The sequence below is a fragment of the Anguilla rostrata genome, chromosome 14 (assembly GCF_018555375.3).
Source record: "Anguilla rostrata isolate EN2019 chromosome 14, ASM1855537v3, whole genome shotgun sequence".
Lineage (NCBI taxonomy): Eukaryota > Metazoa > Chordata > Actinopteri > Anguilliformes > Anguillidae > Anguilla > Anguilla rostrata.
Window position 1 is genome coordinate 28536326 of NC_057946.1, and position 19402 is coordinate 28555727.

The window sequence follows — 19402 nt, forward strand, 5'->3', positions numbered from 1 at the left end:
GTTTATCACTCACCATAATTGCTCTTTTTGACTTTATAGCCTGAATTGAATGGGGATTTTCACCCTTTTTAGGTCACTGTCCTTATGCTCCTTAAGCTTTTATTCTGATACATTTTCATGTTCACAGAAGCAATACTATTAAAGTAATGATAAAAGAATTGTTTATCGTGAGAATTATCATGTACCTCAATATATTTTTGAAATTGATTAAATGCTTTTTTTTTTTTTTTTTGGTTTCCAAATAAGAAGCTATATGAGTTGTACGTACGAACGTGAGAAAGATCTCACTGATTTTGTGATTTTGGGTGCCATGCATCTTAACGTGAGAATAATTAGAACACACACCTTTTCCCTTTTCCAGGCATGTTTAGCTTAAGATTGCCACCTACTGGACAGCATCGGAACTGACAAATGTGTTTGGATGTACGAGCGGGTATAGGGTTTAATCTTGGTACATTCGGGTCGGGACATTTTAATTTTCAATAAATGATGAAAAAATAAATAAACATTAACAGTTAATACGACAAATCAATATATTAAGAAGTTTATAATGGTTAAAAAAAACATTAAAATAGCTGTGGAATTGCGTCTTTAACCTGTAACCTACTGCAGAATACAATAGACTATTCTGACCAGCGTATTATATCAGTAGCAAGAAACTAATCGCGTCATTTGCCGCGGTTCCAAATACAGCGTCTGGTTGTATCAAATAACGGAACTTGACCGGATTCTGGAAGACGACCGGAGCGGATCTTTCCTGCTATTTTTTTTTTTCAGAGAAAGAGTCGAGGAGGAAGGCGGAGTTTTGGTCTAAAGTTTTTCGGAGCGGTGGAAAAAAGAAGAATATCAACAGTTAAATGAGGAGAGAAGTATCGGGAATTTACAGGTACTGCACATCTAAGCTCCTTCTGTTATCTAATTTATAAGTTTAGGTATAGTTCCTCAGAAATTGCTGTGCAATATTAAAATGACAAATCCACAAGGTTGAGATTTTACTTCTGTCAAGTAGCTACATAAATATGACTTAAAGTAGCTACATTAAAATTATTTTTTATATATGCCCTCACGCCTTTCGCTGTTGTAACGCAAAACGGAATCTTCCAAAATCTTTAGCAAAATTAAAACAAAACGGGATTATCCTATCAACAGCGGAGAATGCCAAGGCATTTTTTACTCGCAGGAAATCACGAGTTTATCCACACGCTGCAGGACGTGGGGGTTCATGGGGAAATCCATGGGACGACAAGCACGTCTTTCTCTTATTGTTTGCCTAAGAATTGTGTCGATATTCATATTTAAACTTAATAAATGATCATTGTACACTTAATATTCAAAAAGTCGTAAACCTGCAACATAATGCTAGCTAATACAGAAGTACGCTATCTCGCAATGTGAAGAACGAGCTGAACGATCCCAGTGCAAATGGGCTAAGCTTTCGCGAAACACCGTAAAATCTTAATGAAATCGCAGCTTAAAATTGAGTTTAATCGTTTCACAGAATTAAAATAAGTTTTTTAAAATTCAAACGCTCAGTTGAGACCTCAAATGGTTGTAGGCAATCAGTTTCCTCAAACTAATTGTGTAAACGATGTTTTGGGTTTCCATGTGAACGAACTTGGATCTTACACAATGTTTGGTCTGCAGTTCCAGTTAAAGAGGAAGAGAATTGTGCGTTATTACTTCGTGTATTGCGTCTTAGTGCAAATTCATTGTGACGACAATAGCAAATACAATCTCTGGCTACTTTATTAGGTCCCTGTCTAGCACAGGCTTGAACCACTTTTAGCCTCCAGAACAGACTAAATTCGTCGCGGCATGGATTCAACAAGGTGCTGAAAACATTCCTTAGAGCAGTGGTTGTCAAATTCTGTCCTGGGGACACCTGTGTATGCTGGTTTTTGTTCCACCCACAACTGCAATCCCATGGTTTTAACAAACTGTTAATGTGTCTTAATTATGCTTTTGCTGTGTTGAGGGATTATTTAACCTCTTAAACCATATTATGTCAGAAATAGCTATCCGTGCTGTAAAAAGAATAAAAGTCCCACATTCACATTTTGCTATATTGCAAATGATGACATGGAGAGGTAACTTTTTTAACTGATTTAAATTAAAGACTGAGGCAAATCAACTGGCTCCTAATTGGTGAAAATGTTAACACTACTAACTCTCCATTTGGTTGATAATGAAGAATACAACGGCAAAGAAAATAACAAGTCAAACGTGCATTGTGGTTTTGCTCATTATCATTTGCAAAGCCATTAAGAGCCAGTTGATTCACCTCGCTTTTTTATTTGAAATATGTAGGCCTACCTCTCTTTATGTAATAATTTGTAATTCAGCACTATGTGAAGATGGGACTTTTATTTTTCATGGCATGCATAGTCGTTTCTGACATAATGTGTCTAAAGAGGGTAACTAATCCGTCAAAACAGGAAAAGAGTAATTAAGGCAAATTAGCAGCTTGTTAAAACTATGGGACCATCATACACAGGGGTCCCCTTGGCTGAGTGTGAAGACCACTGCCTCAGAGATGTTTGGTCCATGTTGACCCCACTGCTTTCAGCCACACATTCATGCTGCAGACCTCCCGCTCTGCCTCACCCCGAAGGTGCTCAGTTGGACTGAGTCCTGGAGACTGAGCAGGTCCACTCATCGGAGTACACTGAAGTTACTGTCGTGTTCGTGGAAACAGCTTGAGATGATGTGTGCTTTGTGACATGGCCCATTATCCTGCTGGAAGTAAGGGTGGAGAACTGTAGCCATAAAGGGTTGCACACGGACAGCAATTATGCTTAGGCATGCTGTGGCATTCAAATGCAGCTCAGTATGTGTGCCAAGAAAACATTCCCCACACCATTACACCTCCACCAGCAGCCTGCACCATTGACACAAGGCAGAATGGATCCGTGGATTCATGCTGTTTACGCCAAATTCTGACCCACCCATGTGCATGCCACAGCAGAAATCGAGTAATGTCAAAGAAGGCAATGTTTTTCTAATCTTCAGCTGTCTAGTTTTGGTGATCATGCACCCACTGTAGCCTCATCTTCCTGTTCTTAGCAGACAGGAGCGGAACTGGGTGCCCTCTTCTGCAGCTGTAGCCTATCTGCTTCACGGTTCGACGCTTTTTTGCACTGAGAGATGCTCTGCTGCACACCACTGTTGTAAACAGTTGTTATTGGAGCATTTGTGGCTTTTATGATAGAACGAGTCTTTCCATTCTCCTCTGGCCTCATTTTGCTCACAGAACTGCCCCTCACTGGATGTTTTTTTTTTTTTTAATGTATCGCACTATTCTATGTAAACTCTAGAGACTGTGGAGCATGAAAATCCCAGGAGGGAAGCTGTTTCTGAGATGCTGGAACCACCACGTCTGGCACCATCAATCATAGCATGGTCGAAGTCATGCTTGGATCGCCCATTTTAATGTTTGGTCGAACGGCAAACTCGTTCACCATATCTGCACGCTTTATATATTGACTTGCAGCCACATGATTTGCTGTTTGGAGGAACAGACTACTTAAGTTAGGGAGCAGTTGTGCCTAATAATGTGGCCACTGAGTGTAGGCTTACTGAATCCCATCTGAACCTCCTTAACCTTAACTGAAATTTGACTTAAATTATAAGAATTCTGTTGGTCTGGGGAAATCTGACTATTTTTACACTTTACGTCAATTCGTATATAAGATAGCAAGAGCAAATAGGCATAAAAGCATGAATGAACTTCACAGACTGCGAGGAAGATAATTTTGACAAAATAAGGGCCGCATTAATGCATACATAAAATGTGTATTAATATTGGGGACGTGCAGTTTTATTACCTGTTGTGTTTCTTCCACTCAGCCTTCGTCTTGTCATTCAAGTATCCCAGCAGTGTCCACCTCTGCCTGTAATGCACAGCTACTGTCACTGTAGAATAATTAGGGTCATCATATTCATTAAGACCCAAATAAATGCAACCAAAACCCCAAAACACTTAGGAATCTATTGCATAACGCATCCTTTTCATATCAGAGAAAGCATTTTCAGCTGTGACTGTCCACTGTCATTCACGCGTTAACTTGATTCTCTAACTTTAGACGGACCATATATTTTATCAGGAGAGGAGTGCCGGTCTGGTGCAAGTCTATCTATGGCTTCCAATTACTGCACAGATTGGATGTTGACCTTAGACTGACCCATGTCTGAATACACAATAAAACTGCATAGCATCACAATGTTAAATTTCTTGCTGCTGATCATATTTTAGTCACCACCTGCTCCCTGAATTCAGTGCAACTGCCTTAGATAACATTAATTCTTTGAAATAATTCTGGTTAAATCGTTGTCAAGAAAGGCTGCTTACCTGCCAGTCAATGTTCAAGCCACAGTATTCCTCCTTTGGACAGTAAACGTTATTTGACTGGCTCTTGTGAGTCAGTGATTGACAGCTCCAATCCCTACTACAAATTTTCGGAAAAGCTTCGCTCTTCCACCCTTCCTTCCCCTGCTCTATAGAGAATGGGCGGGTGAAAACAGTGTGGCAGAAAGCATACCTACCATTAGACATGAGGAAGGGAGGAATGGAAGGAGGGCCTGGAACTCATTAATACTGACCCCTCCTTTTCAGGCTCTTTGGAGAGGAAGCTTGATCCCAGAGGACCCCCCCCCCCCGAGGGCGAGCGCCATGTCCTGGTACCTGAGGCACTTCACGGCGGTGGGGGATGATTATGAGAACATCACCCACTGGCCGGAGGAGGAGGAGGTGCAGGAGCCCCGTGAGCCGCCGGGCCAAGCCGCCGGGCTGAGCCCTGAACCCGTGACCTTCCGGGGCTCCCTGCGGAAGCTGTTCAGTTCAGATAAGTTCCAGGTGTGATGAGACCACCCCACCCCCCCCTTGCAGTGTCAGAATTCCTGTGCCGCTCTTTGTTTGTTCCGGTGTGTTCTCTGACCCGGTGGACACGTCGGTTCGTGTCTCGGCAGATCGCCGTGGTCATCCTGGTGATCCTGGACGCTGTGTTCGTGCTGTGTGAGCTGCTCATAGACCTGTCAATCATCAAGGCAGATACAGGGAAGATCGCCCCTCAGGTGAGTCTGAAAAGCATCTGTGAATCACACAAACACACCTGTTGAATTGCATTACATTCACTTAGCAGAGGCTAAAGCGGAGGCTGGTTTGTAATGCCCAAGAAACTAAAGGACATGTAAATCACAAAAACCCACCCATAAAATCACAAACCCACTTGTAAATCACTAAAACCCACCTGTAAATCAGAAATAAATAAATAAATCGCATGAACTATGTGGCTCTTTGGCAGTCCTCTTATTTGTAAGCATCTGTTTTCTGATCATTAGTTTCTGTACAAACTGCTGCTGTGTTTGTAAGCCTCTCTGGCCGAGTACCATCGCCAGTGAGAACGAGGCTGCATTCAGGATGAGGAAATGCTGCTGTTTTATGAAGTGAAGCAGAGCTTTCAGCTGCAGAGCTCTGTTACTATGGCTGCTGATGGGGTGATTGTGTACAGGTGTGACACCCTTTCCTAAATTTGTTGCTCCCTGGGTCCAGGTTACAGAGACTGACGCAGGATGTTGTGAACCGCTCTAAGTAAACTTAGCAGTATCGGCATAGAATATTGTATTTTGAAAATGTTCTGCATCTTGAAGGCAGCCCTAGTCCTTCCTGGGTAAAGCACAGTAAAGTGAAATTAAATTAGCATCCATACGAGTGTCCTTCTGCGCCGGTGGGCATGTCTTGTCTTGGCCCCTCCCCCTCGCAGGTGTTCCACTACCTGAGCCTCGTCCTCCTCACCTTCTTCATGGTGGAGCTGGCAGGGAAGCTGTACGCCTACCGCCTGGAGTTCTTCCGCCACAAGTTCGAGGTGTTCGACGCGGTGGTGGTGGTGGTGTCCTTCGTGCTGGACATCGTTTACGTGTCCAGCGAGGACGCCTTCGACGGCATGGGCCTCCTGATCCTGCTCCGGCTGTGGAGGGTGGCCAGGATCGTCAACGGTGAGCGTGCGGGCACTTTACTGTTACGCACAGAGCCATCCTCTCACACCCACACCCCCACCCCTGCTCTCTCACATACACACACTCATACACACAGACTCACACAAGCACATGCACTGACCCTGGATCAGTGTGTTGAGCTCTCTCACATACACACAGACACACACAAGCACATGCACTGACCCTGGATCAGTGTGTTGAGCTCTCTCACATACACACAGACACACACAAGCACATGCACTGACCCTGGATCAGTGTGTTGAGCTCTCTCACATACACACAGACACACACAAGCACATGCACTGACCCTGGATCAGTGTGTTGAGCCCACTAACATACACACATACACACACAAGCACATGCACTGACCCTGGATCAGTGTGTTGAGCTCTCTCACATACACACAGACACACACAAGCACATGCACTGACCCTGGATCAGTGTGTTGAGCTCTCTCGTATGACGGCTCTGGATCTGTGGTTGCAGGCATCCTGATCTCAGTGAAGACCCGCGCAAATCACAAAGTGCAGAAGCTGAAGGAGACCAATGATCACCTGACCCAGCAGGTCAGCGACCTCCAAGGGCTCCACTCCACAGCGGTGAGTCAGCTCATTTCCAAAGGGACCCAGGGGAAGCAATGAAAAAGGCAAAAAAAACCAGCATGGCTCTAATGTTCACAAAAAGCAAAGAAAAACCACAGCGTGGTTTATTTCTTACACAGAATGACCAGTGAGATCAGTGGAGCCATTTCTCATTTGCAGTGATGACCTGGGGATAAAAGTGGGTTGGAAATTCCAAAGGATTATGTGGCCAAACAGATGTAGGGGGTTTGAGATCGAAAGTCCTATTTTTGGTAATTTGACTGTGACACAGGGATCATCACCCTTTTTATAAAAGATAAATGCTGTCTTTAATGACCACAGTGAATCAGCATCTCGAAGGGCTAAGGTCCTGAAATAATTACACTTTTGCCAAAACAGTTATACTTGTACATGCTTCACTGAATTTGTCTGTTTGTTCCAATGAACATAATTGTTGGAAGAATTTTACTCTATCCTGTTGAAAATAAAGGTTTCCAGCATTTTAAATTTGTTTAAAAAATGAACTGGTATGCAGGTGATGCCAGAGACCTGTTTTTGCTAAACAAAACGGAAAAAAGCATTAAAGAATTGTACTTTTTTGACTGCCGGTTATATTTCCTTTCTGGGGTTGTATTTTGCCTCATTGCTCCAAGAACCTTCTGGAATTTCACCGAATGCTCAGTACCTTCCGTTTCCTCCCTCCCTCCCCCTCTCCTCTCTCACAGGAACAGGAGAACAAGCGGCTGCGTGCACTCCTACGCCAGCACGGCATCGACTTCTGAGCGTGCGCCGGGGGGGAGAAAGGAGGATTTTCATCTCCCGTCTTATTTTTGGATAGAAGTCCACGAACGCTGCAGCCCTGTCTTTAAAGCCACTTTTTCCACGTGACGACTTTGCTTTGAGCCGACCGACTGCCGTCGTGCGAGGGAAGGCGGGGTCATGACTGTCAATCATCAGCGCGGCGCAGGTGATTTGAAATTGCGGCTGATCCGCAGAGGAGGGCAAGACAGAGGCCACGCCTAAGTACTAACCCAAACCCCTAAAATGCCAGGCTTCAGATTTTCAACTAACCCACACTGTTACAATAAGATTCAGTATCTTTTTGGATATTCCTAGGAGCTATTCCTAGGGAATATGTCAAATGCCAAAGCCATTATTAAACATGCATCAGCTCCAGTGTCCAGTAATCTTGGTTACTGAGGGTGGTCATGTAGATAACACATAAAATTAGCTAGAAATTCAAATGTGAACTGTGATTACTGCATATTACTTTTAAGAAACTCTATTTGAGTGTGCTTGTGCATTTCATATCTATATTTAAAAGGGAACTGTGTATAGAACGCCTCATTACAATAGATGTGAGAATGAGAATAAAAAACCTGAATTATGAAAGAAGTTCCCATTTAACAATACACTGAACTACGTGTTTCCCCTCTTCAGTCCTTCCAGTAAGTGTGTTGATTTGAATGCTTTTCCAGTCACCAGCTACACTCAGTGCTGCCACCTCCACTATCAGTTTGGAAGAGGACAGAGAAGCCTGTGCTGTCCTCTAAAACAGTGGTTTTCAACCCTGGTCCTGGGGGCACACTGTGTATGCTGGTTTTCGTTCCAACCACAATTGCAATCTCAGAATTTTAACAAGATATTATTTTTCCTTAATTAGGTGCTTCTCAGGGATTATTTGCCCACTTAAGCCACCTTGTGTCAGAAATAGCTATGCATGCCATAAAGAATAAAAGTCCCATATTCACATTGTGCTATATTGTAGACGATTATGTAAAGAGGTTAAAAAAACTTTTTAACTAATCAAAATGAAGACTGATGTAAATCAACAGGTTCCTAATTGGGGAAAGTGTGGACACCTGGCCACTAAATCTAATCATTTGATAGATAACGAAGAATTCAAAATTTTATTCTTCATGCTATGCATAGCAATTTCTGAAATAATGTGGCTTAAGATGGTAAATAATTCCTTTTAACATGAAAAACACCTAATTAAGAAAAATTAACAGCTTGTTAAAATTCTGAGATTGCAATTGTGGTTGGAACGAAAACCAGCATACACAATGTGCCCCCAGGACCAGGGTTGAAAACCACTGCTCTAAAACACACAGAGTCAGGCTGCTGCTGGTTTGCACACTGCATTGTAGCAGTTAAGCTCACACATACATGAGTCAGAGGAGGGCTCCTCGTGTGCAGCTTGTACAGGCAGACTGCAGGTGCCCGATTGGCCAGAGGGGTCACTGGCGAGCAGCGAGGCACGGTCACCCTGTGCGTTCAGATCCAAGGTTTGTGCTTTCTTCCAGACGTTCCCTGCTCTTGCTCCAAGGGGGGAATCTCTAAAATGGCGGGTCAGAGCGTTGTTTACACCAAGTGGCATTCGTTTGCAATTTATGAAAGGTAGAGGGAGAAATCACATTCCTTCGTTCCATTTTTTTTTTCTCCCTCCCGCCAAAGAGTGTAAAATGCAAGCTTCCGGTAAGAAGGGAATCCCACAATGCAATGCTCCACCAGATGAAGAAGAGAGGACATGGCTGTTCAGTTCCGATTTGGTTTGTTCCTCATCTACGCTCCCTTGAGAGCACCTGTTAAGTTCACTTTTTGCATGTTGCAAATTTAATCACACGACAGCTCATTCGAGGGAAGTAAGGTAAAGGAATGTGTTAAAGTGGATCTGAATCCTCCCCTTTCTGGGCGACACTACAGACAACTTTGTTTCACCTTGCGGGACTGCTGGTCCCAGGCAGCACTGGCCGAGCTCTGACTCATTACCAAACCTTGCGGTCCATCCACTGCAACACTGCCTTAACAGGATGAGCCACCCAAAAGCCCCTGTTGTGCAAGCTTTTCTATAAAAAAACAAACTAAAATGTGTTCTGGGATAATTTATAAAACTAAAACTTTTATTAAAGTGGTATCAAAACTATCTTTACCAAAATAATTGCTATACACCATACGCACACGCACACACACACACATACACACACACACACAAACAAACACAAACACACACATTGAACTGTGAATAAATTAACAGCTGAAAGTAAAAAGTTGATATGACTTTGCATAAAAAGAGAACCTGAGGAAGTAGTGCACATGACAAAGTCCAAACTCGATTGAAAAGTATGACTAGGCCTGGAAGGGCATGACTGGCAGGTGACCCCTTCACCTAAGTGGAGGTTGAAAGTCAGGCTTCACCAACCACCAAAGAGGGGGGAGCCACCCCAGTTAGAGTTTTCTGCTGTGCTGGAGAGAGAAAGCGTCCTCGTTGGTTGAAATCAGGGCAGCTGTCTCTTCTCAATCCCCCTTCCCAGCTAACAATGTGAGCGAGTCCACAGGGCTGCCCCCTCCCCCACTTCCTCCTCCCCCCCCCCTCCAAGCCTTAGACGAAGGGGAAGAAGAAGTCGTACGGCAGCTTGGCGTCGATGGTGGGCGGGGCTCTGTAGCCTGGCTGTGCGGCAGCTGACACGTCGATGAAGGTGACGGAGGTGGAGATGAGCAGCAAGTCGCTGCCACCTAAGAGGGAGGACTGCACACACATGGGGGGGGGGGGGGTAAGAAGTTACAGCATCAGCCACATGCTGTTTTTGGTCAGAGATGGAAAATCCAGATTTGGAAAGTAAAAGTCCTCCCCAGTATTTTGTTCCAGTCAACTTTATTTACTAATTAACACAATTCTTCAGCCAGGAGGTAGAGCTAATTAGTGAAATCAGCTGGCTGAGTTCATGGCTGGTAGAACTGCACAGCAGGACTTTTACTTTCTGACCCCAGGAGTGTCCACCTCTTGCTTTTGGATGGATGTTCACAGAGGGTTCATAGGTAAATAGTTACGACATTATTAAGGGGGAGCTCGTGGGTAGTCATGCCCCAAGAGGTGATCTGGGTTCAGCCAACCCAACTGCAATCCAACTGCAGCCACTTAGTGCCGAACAAGTTAAACTGACCCTGGATTAGTACCAAAGGAAAATGTTACACCTTGTACCAGACACATAGTGTTGGTGGTTTGTGTTTGTGAAAACACTTTCACTAGGGTTCAATTTAAACTTTCAAACAATATATTTCAGAGCTGCAAAGCCAAGGATTATGAATTATACTGGGAACATGGGTACATGTTGATACTTTCCATCCCCATGTAGAATCCACAGTTCTCTTTTGGGTTTTTGGAATGTTTTTCAATGTTCAGTGTTCTAGAACTCTTTCAGGGCCTAGTGATTGTTATATCAGCATTAGAATTTCCAGTTAAGAACATTCTAATCACACATTTGTGATCTCATACTTCAAAGGTTTAAATACACAGAACTGATACTCTGTCCTGTAGAGTGAAGTGGCGCATTACCAGACTGCTTGTGTTGGTTTGGATCACCTCCGTCACGCTCACTATCTGTGCCTGGGGGTTCACCAGGGACCCATATTTAGTCCATTTCACCTCCAGGTCCAGAGACAGAGGAATACTGCAGCTCACGGCATCCTGCAAAACCGGTAACTGGCCAATCAATTCAGACTCATACCAGTAACTGGCCAATGAAATCAGACCTGTACAAGTGACAGGCTAATCAGATCATTCATTTCTATATCTGGTTCCCATTGTTTATCAGCAGTATATTTCCAATTATTAAAATAAGGGATAAAAATGACTTCAAACATGTTGGAAGATTTTTCTCTCAAACAACAGCTTTTCCTTTATAACAATCTATTTCTGTTCAGTATCTTCGAGGCTGGACTTCTGTAGTGCGGATAAGCAGGAGATCAGCTCCACCAAGCCAAAACATGTCTTTATACTCAGCATACAGGCTCATGTCTTGTGAATATACTGTACTTATGTTAATACACTTTAACATTAAATGTGACACATTTCATTAAATATGGCTGTGCTTCCAAACATATTTTTGCTGGATCAGAAGCAGATATTTTTTACGGCTTCGCTCAACACCGAGGCGGAAGCAGGATGGGCTCACCGATGTGGCGGACGCGGTTCGGTTCTTTATGGGCACCCAGTCCAAGACCACGTTAGGAGGAGAGTTCCCAAAAGAGGCCACAAACTTTGGGAAGTCTGGTCCCCTGAGCACCCCAAAGATCAGCTCAGACACCAGCGAGCAGTTAGCAGCCTCCGGTAATCTGCGGGGGGGGGGAGGAAGGAAGGAAGGAAGAAAGAGAGAGAGAGAGAGAGAGAAACATGAAGTGTGAAATGGGGAGGGGGGTTAGGTTAAAGGGAACTCTGGGATAGCTTTGGCCATGGTGTCACCCATGGGAACAGGCTATCAGTCTGACTGCTAGCATGAGAGTGAAAGTCTCAGTATCACAGTATCAGACTTAAAGTGTCAGCGTTAAGATTAAAGGGTTGAAGCATCTGTTAAAATATACTGTTAACCCTTTAAGGTATAAGATCACAAATGTGAGATTAGAATGTTCTTAATTAAACATTGACTAATATTGATGTAACAATCACTACTGGTAAATGAAAGCAACGAGGTTCTAGAACACTGACTTAGAATTCTTTTAAAACATTCCAAAAAACTTACTCTTCAAATTGGTGTGTTGTTTCAGAGGTTGTCGTCAGTGTTAAAAGGTAAGAGTTCAGGTGTTAAAGTGTCAGAGTCAGGATCACTGTGCTGACGGTCTGTCTCACCTCAGGGTGCATCCAGATGCTGCATTGACCCCAAATCGGACAGGGGTGCGCAGCCCTGTGGCCCCCAGGCAGTCCTGCTCTGCCCTGGGGCTCCGCAAGAGGGTGAGGCCCCCGTTCCTGTCTGCGCTCTGAACCACGCCCGTGAGGGGAACCGTTAGGGACCAAAACCACGACTCTACAAACCGACTGCTCTAGACCAGAGACCTCAAACACAAACCAGCTGCTCTACACCAGAGACCTCAAACACAAACCAGCTGCTCTACATCAGTGTGCTCATGCACAAACCTGCCACTCCCAAAACCCTTAAGCCACTGTGTGAGGTATCTGATGTACAGTGGCCGGTTTGGGTGTGTGGGCCCCGGTGTAAAATGGTTGGTTTCAGCACTTTGGTATTGAGCGGCTAGCAGTGGAAGCAATGTCCAGATCTAGCCCAGGTAGCTTAGATCAATCAGAGCTACTCTCTAAGCTTAAAGGATATTCTGCTGTTCTTGTTCCGGCCACCAGAGGGAGCCCAACCACATAGCCTGGGTTTCCACTGGACGGGAGTTCCCTGGGCTCCGTGTCCTGCAAAATTAAATGAATAATGAAACGGGTGATTTCCCCATGAATATGACAGCTGCATCTCAAAATAAGTACTGGACATACAAAAGCCCTTTGAAAGTGCTACTGTAGCACAGACAGGGATTTTACAGGTAAATACGGGGCTGTCAGGGTGCTGGGCTGTACCTGCACAAAGGTGACAGTGAACTCCTGAAGTATCGGCAGGGTGCTCTGGTCCACGGCCCCCAGCACCACAGAGGCGGCCGCGCCCACGATCTCCCCCGCCCCGCCGTAGGTCACGCGGTAACCCACCTGCAGGGACCAGGAAGAGCGCTCATTCAGCACAGGGGTCAGCTGACTCCTGTAATTAGACTGCACCTGCTTCCCTGCACTGCCCTGTCAGCACAACTCACACCTGGGTCCGGTGATTACTTACCATACCTTAATCCTTCAGACGCCAGCTAAAATCCTGCAGATTATCGAAGGTCTTAAACATCCATTTTCACTAATATTCAGAATAAAAAAATTTTCGTACGGTAAATAACACTTTTTGGTAAATAACATGTTCCGCTGAAAATTCTCACAGGACACGCAGTACCATTTTCAAACGTTACCTACATGTAAAGAGTTAAAGCATCAAATTAATTCCAAAATGAAACTTCCTTTACTAATGAATTACTAAACTTCTATCTTGGGCCCTGCAAGTAAACCCATTTGATTCTGACCCCCGCCCCATCTCACCTGGAGCACCACATTGTTACACACCGGTCCTTCCCCGGCCCCCAGCAGTGCCGGCCCAAAATACAAGCCGTCGGCAGGGTCCGCGAGCACACGCGTCCCGTCCAGCGACTGCAGCGCCACGGAGGTCAGGGCCACGCCCACCCGCTGGAGGAGACCAACCGAGAGGGGGGTTCGTCAGGAAGACCTCCCTCTCCTCAGGTGACAGTGTGAAGACAGCAAAAGCTTCTTTTTCGATTTAACAAAATCTAATTATTCACAAACATGCTTAGCTTGCCTGTTTCTGACATTTTCCAGCAGGTCTACTGTCTTTCAAAAAAGGTTTAACTCCACTGTTGTCTTAAGGACAACAGAAGAGAAAGTGGAATGAATTGCCCACACAGTGTTTCACACAACTTTCTCAACCCTTAATCATGGCCCTTTGCTCCGAAATAAAGAGGTCCCCACAAGCTGAAAAGACTCTTTTGAGACCCACAGCACATAGTACAGATCAAGCAGACTTTTCACTTAGCTGTAATCCACTGCAGTGATTACACACAAAAAACACTGAAGAATATAAGGACATGAGTTGGTGACTTACAGTTATGTTCCCTGTTTTTGCCTAAAAGAAGAAAAAAAAAAAAGTTTAGACACAAATCCATAAAAACTATAGTGATGTCACAAAGACCCGTGTCTGTGGTGTTACAGTCACATCACAGGACCCATGTCTGTGGTGTAATAGTTATGTCACAAAAGGCAGTGTGACAATTAAGTCACAAAAGACAGTGTCTGGTGTTACAGTGACATCACAAAAGGCTGTGATTGTTGTGTGAAGTAAGCAGAGTAATAGTAGAAGAGATGAACAGAGACACATATGGGCCTAAAATCGCCATTCAAAATCAGCTTGTCCTGCTCCTTCCTATTTTTAAGGCTTCAGGTAACTGGGGGTGGCAGTATGGTGTGGGGTGGTTATGGCTAACAACTACACAGTTACTGAGACAAACCACAGGTGACACCTCACACAATGACCTTGAGCTTTAGTAGACACCCAGGTGCATAATTACCGGTGTGTAAAAACCTTATGGTTCATCAAGAGTGTATAAATAATGTAACCTGAATCTAAACCCAGGATCCATTTCTCACGGCTTTCTGGAACAAACAGGTGGAGTCATGGAGTGGCAAGAAAGGGGTGGAGTCATGGTGAGGCAGAGAAAGGGGTGGGGTCACAGTGACTGAATGTACTGCTGGCGGGGTCATGGTGAGTTCAGAAACTGAACAAGTCACGGGCTGTGTCTGAATCAGCACACTTGTCTGCTATTGAGTATACAAGTTGTATACTCAATAGTAGGCAAATGCACTGATTCGGACATGGTCATGGTGAGGCAGAGAAAGCGGCGGAGTCCCTGAGGTGAGTAAGGAGTGGGCCGAACTTACAGACAGGATGCGGAAACTGGTGTAAGTCTGCAGGTTCAAGGATGGCAGCGTTTCACAGTCCTGCTCCAAGCGGAAGGACCGCACACACTGGGATGTTTGGTCCTGAAGGAATGCTGGGGAAAGAGAACACAAAAGAAACAGGGCAACTGACACTTAACTACTGACGCTTACTATGAACACAGTGCAATTTCACCCACAAAACACAATACAACAAAAAAGCCCAAACACACTCATGGCCTTGCCAAATTCAGCGCACAACTGCTGGAGTGGAGTTAAACCTGCAGACACCGCGGCTCTCCAGGGCTGGAGTTAAACCTGCAGATACTGTGGCCCTACAGAGTTAAACCTGCAGACACCGCGGCTCTCCAGGGCTGGAGTTAAACCCGCAGACACTGCGGCCCTCCAGGACTGGAGTTAAACCCGCAGACACTGCAGCCCTCCAGGACTGGAGTTAAACCTGCAGACACTGTGGCCCTACAAAGTTCAAACTGCAGAAACTGCGGCCCTCCAGGGCTGGAGTTAAATCTGCAGACACCGTGGTCCTCCAGGACTGGAGTTAAACCTACAGACACTGCGGCCCTCCAGGACTGGAGTTAAACCCGCAGACACTGCAGCCCTCCAGGACTGGAGTTAAACCTGCAGACACTGCGGCCCTCCAGGACTGGAGTTAAACCCGCAGACACTGCAGCCCTCCAGGACTGGTATGACACCTACAGGCACTGCGGCCCTCCAGGACTGGAGTTAAACCTGCAGACACTGTGGCCCTACAGGTCTGGAGTTAAACCTGCAGACACTGCGGCCCTCCAGGACTGGAGTTAAACCTGCAGACACTACGGCCCTCCAGGACTGGAGTTAAACCTGCAGACACTGCGGCCCTCCAGGCCTGGAGTTTGAGATAACCGGCTTAGCTGATCTGAATGTGGCACGCTCCATACCAGCTGGGTTCGCATCCGTGCAGTGGGCGGAGCCAGCGGGAGTCGGCAGCCGTAGGAACCCGCTCTCCCCCGTATCCTCCTGGGTCTGGATGATATCACCATACTGTAGAACCAAGACAGGAGAGGAGCAACAACACATCACATAACTACACAACGCTCCCTCCTTCAGCTAAAGAAGTCTCCCTTCATTACTGTCATCCTGGCTGCCCATAGAGACCATTTTCTGAATGTACTGCCGGGTTTAAAATAAAAGTTCATTTCTTGTTTTAATTCGACCCCCCATTTTCTTCCTATTTAGAATGGCCAGCTGTGTTTGTGCTCATCACTGCAACCTCTGCTGCCAGTTTGATAGAACACTGGTGGGTGGAGCCTCACCTTGTACCCAGGCACAATTTGGAGGTCCTGCTTGCTCGTTACATCACTGGCACCCATGGAGTCAAAGAAGAAACCTGCAAAGCGCCTGAAGAGGGCATCAAAGTTCCCATCTGTGGGCACCTCGGGTGGGACGAAGGAAAGCCCTGCCCCATCTGGTTCAGGGGAAAATAAATCGGGAAGAGAAATATGAATTCACAAATGACTTTCCAAATTATGTGATTCTTATTGCCATTATGTTACAATACTCATATAGTAATGCATATAGGTTATCTTGCGTAATTGTATTGAAGAGACACATGCAAACATTTTGTAAATTAAAAGGCTCCAGCACTTACAGTTGGCTGTCTGGATGCAGAAGACATCGGAGTTGACTTCCTGTGTGACCGAGGACTGCACGCGCGCGGAGCCATCTGCTGCGGTGCTGAGCGAATAGCGCGCGGTGTCCTGGACGCACATCTGTGTATTCGCACTGCAACGAAAAAAACTCGCCAATTCATTTTAGAGAAAAACTGTATTTTAAAACAGCAAATTGTCTAAGCACCCCGATGCCGGTACTGGTACAGATTAGGATTAAATTCCATTTGGTTTAAATATAGATGTAGCGCCACAATGAAGGAAAATAAGTAATGCAAAAGACCAAGCAGAAAATATACACAATGGTCACAGCAGTCCGTTAGCGAATTGGCCAAACCAATATGTATAATAAGCCAGGTTTATATAACTTTCCATATCAGTTACTCGACACTTAAATAATAAATGCCTATGTGTGGTATAGCTAGCAAGAGCGCAAATGTAAATATGACGTAAGAGAAACTTTCACGAGCTTTTCCACTGAGCACTCGGTGAAGAGTTTGAAGTCCCCGACGCAGTCCTGGTCACAGCAGCAGTTGACGTCACACCGACCCTCGTGCAGATTGCACGGGCAGAGACTGGAAACTAGAGAACAAGTACAAAAATAGCGTGTCAGCAACCTTAGACCGGGCGTCTGCAATCCTGGTCCTGGACAGCCAAAGTTCTGTTGGTTTTTGTTTTCACCATAAAATCAGCACACAGTTCGGTCCCAAGTAACCAGGTAAAGTGAGTTAACTGTGTAATCGACCGCTCTAGTTGATTAAATAAGTGCACAGTAACTAGGGAAACCAGCAGCGCCTGTGGCTCTCCAGGACCAGGGTTGCAGACCCCTGCCTTAGATCCAAAAGTACATCGAGATCCTCTCCAATACAAATTTAAAAATATAATTCAAACAAGAATTTTCCGCACATTGAATAAAGAATAAATGCAACTGTAAGTCTGTGCAAGTACGTCCTAGTTAGATAGGTGGAATGACATTGGGACTGGCATTCGCTCAGTCCTGGGGACCCCTGCTGGTTTACATTCTAACCACGATTGCAATCCCAGTATTTTAAAAACTGTTCATTCTTCTTAATTAGACACACTGGATTATTTATCCTTTTAGACCATTTATATCAGAAATAGCTATGCGTGCATGATGTCATGAAGAAGTCCCATATTCACATTTGCATCTTGTGCATTGCAAATGATGAATTGGTGAAAATGCAGACAGCAGAGTTCAAAGACAATTTAACTCTGTGTGTTAATAAGTTTAAGGGGAAAATTGTGAAATAAACACGAGTTCAACGACCATAAACAAGCAAGAGGCTGTAGCAAAAACAGGATACAAATGCATCCTCAGGACCGAGACTGAGAAACACTGTGCTAGAACAGCTAGCTAAATTTCCGTGGTATTATAATATCTTACCGTCCGTAACAGGAGGAGGAAGGGAACCAGAGACCGGCAAAGGCTGTGACCCCGAAATTGTAGGAGTGGGCTGCGTTGCTGTTTTGGTTGTCTCAAGTGATACATTTACTTCTGTGCTCGTAAAAATTTCAGTGACTGTCTCCGTCGGTTCAGTACTTCGCGGGTTGTCTGTGGTTGACGCGGTGAACGAAGTTCCAGGTGAGACGGACAAAGTGCCTGAGGTACCACTGGGCGTTGTGCTGTCAAAAAGCGTAGGTATGACAGTGGCTGATTCATTGTTGCTTGTGGTTAAGTTAAAATAGTCGGTCTGTGCATTAGCGCTTAAAATCGCATCCCCCAAACTCCACAAAACACAGACGCACACCAGCACGTCCATCATCCCTAGTAACATACAGCTAGCTACCGTAACCAGGAATTCAGCCCGGAATCATGGGGGTAAAAATATAATAATCAATTACGACGTATTTTCTAATTTCCCCAATGGATTTCACCTACATTGAAACATAGGATACATTTTTGTATCCATTAAATTGCATCTCAAGGAGAAAACAAATCCAACGTTAGACTTGCTACGGAAGTATCGAAAGCTTCCTTTACGCCATTTCGACTCAAGTACACACGAGACTGTCTACGCGGTTTGAGCCACAATGGCCGCCGTTTCCTCGATTCACCGTTTAACCTTGGCTCATTTTCCTGTGCCTTTTTGTTCTCAAATAGTGTCCAAGGGTCAGTGCCGTGACCCCATCCGCATATAATAAACCACGACTTCAGTTTAAAGGCGTGTGAAGCCGCACGCTGTTATTTTAAGCTTAATATCAGGCAGCAGGAAATAATTTATATGCATACAATAATGCATTCTATGTTATTACGTATGTGTTGTTAATTAACTTCCATATTAGTGAGTGTAGTCCTGTTGAAAATCGTGATTTTGATTGGTCCTTTTTAGGGTTAGGCCTATGTTGGAAAGTGACGATTGCGCCATGAGTTCACTAAAGAAACCATTATTTCTTTTAAATGTTTAAATAATTGCACGGATTCAGTTATTCCACGGGACTACACATCAGACGTTTACATTTTTACATCCAGAAATTTACAGACATGCCAAATCCACTTCTTGAAGTTACCTTCTGTGAGGTCTAAGTAATATTTAATGATGGAACATTTACGAGAGAAAGCATTTGATCTAGATTATTTTCTTCATTCTTGTCCAGACGTAATCGCTGTGATCAACCGTACCCTGACGTCAACAGTATGGTCGTCTTGATTAGGCAACTAGACATCAATTTGTGATGCTCCGGTTATTATGTTGGGTATCATATATGTCTAGGGGGAAAAATCTAAAGTGTGGCTGAGACGCCAAGTCGGAATTCGAGTTGAAGAGCATTCTGTAAACCAGTGGAAAGAATGACCTTGATCCATTGCCGCTCACGCTCGCTGGCCTTTT

The 19402-nt window shown here is 44.8% G+C and overlaps 2 protein-coding genes across 2 annotated transcripts; one reads left to right on the forward strand and one right to left on the reverse strand.

The window, feature by feature from the left end:
* The first annotated feature begins 657 nt into the window (after window positions 1-657).
* Window positions 658-7967, forward strand: LOC135239460 (voltage-gated hydrogen channel 1-like). Its single transcript, XM_064308125.1, has 6 exons — window positions 658-886; window positions 4613-4852; window positions 4966-5070; window positions 5760-5991; window positions 6478-6590; window positions 7298-7967. The coding sequence occupies exons 2-6, from the start codon at window positions 4670-4672 to the stop codon at window positions 7352-7354; spliced, it is 690 nt and encodes a 229-aa protein (XP_064164195.1). The 5' UTR covers window positions 658-886; window positions 4613-4669; the 3' UTR covers window positions 7355-7967.
* A 1487-nt stretch (window positions 7968-9454) lies between these two features.
* tctn1 (tectonic family member 1) lies at window positions 9455-19281 on the reverse strand. The gene is made up of 14 exons (XM_064308122.1): window positions 17959-19281; window positions 17018-17135; window positions 16535-16668; window positions 16200-16351; window positions 15825-15927; window positions 14890-15002; window positions 14057-14077; window positions 13480-13623; window positions 12925-13050; window positions 12677-12762; window positions 12199-12339; window positions 11528-11687; window positions 10909-11040; window positions 9455-10101 (listed from the first exon to the last, which is right to left on the reverse strand). Exons 1-14 carry the CDS (start codon window positions 18347-18349, stop codon window positions 9955-9957), a joined length of 1968 nt encoding a protein of 655 aa, XP_064164192.1. The 5' UTR covers window positions 18350-19281; the 3' UTR covers window positions 9455-9954.
* Between the last annotated feature and the right edge of the window lie 121 nt (window positions 19282-19402).

Excerpts from the sequence above, each read along its gene's own strand:
- LOC135239460 (XM_064308125.1), top strand. The coding sequence starts at position 4,670 with ATGTCCTGGTACCTGAGGCACTTCACGGCGGTGGGGGATGATTATGAG. Across the intron at positions 4,853-4,965 it reads TCAGTTCAGATAAGTTCCAG|ATCGCCGTGGTCATCCTGGT; the intron begins GTGTGATGAGAC and ends GTGTCTCGGCAG. Across the intron at positions 6,591-7,297 it reads AAGGGCTCCACTCCACAGCG|GAACAGGAGAACAAGCGGCT; the intron begins GTGAGTCAGCTC and ends CCTCTCTCACAG.
- tctn1 (XM_064308122.1), bottom strand. The coding sequence starts at position 18,349 with ATGTTACTAGGGATGATGGACGTGCTGGTGTGCGTCTGTGTTTTGTGG. Across the intron at positions 16,669-17,017 it reads TGCTCAGTGGAAAAGCTCGT|TGCGAATACACAGATGTGCG; the intron begins GAAAGTTTCTCT and ends TTTTCGTTGCAG. Across the intron at positions 15,928-16,199 it reads AAATTGTGCCTGGGTACAAG|TATGGTGATATCATCCAGAC; the intron begins GTGAGGCTCCAC and ends TTGGTTCTACAG.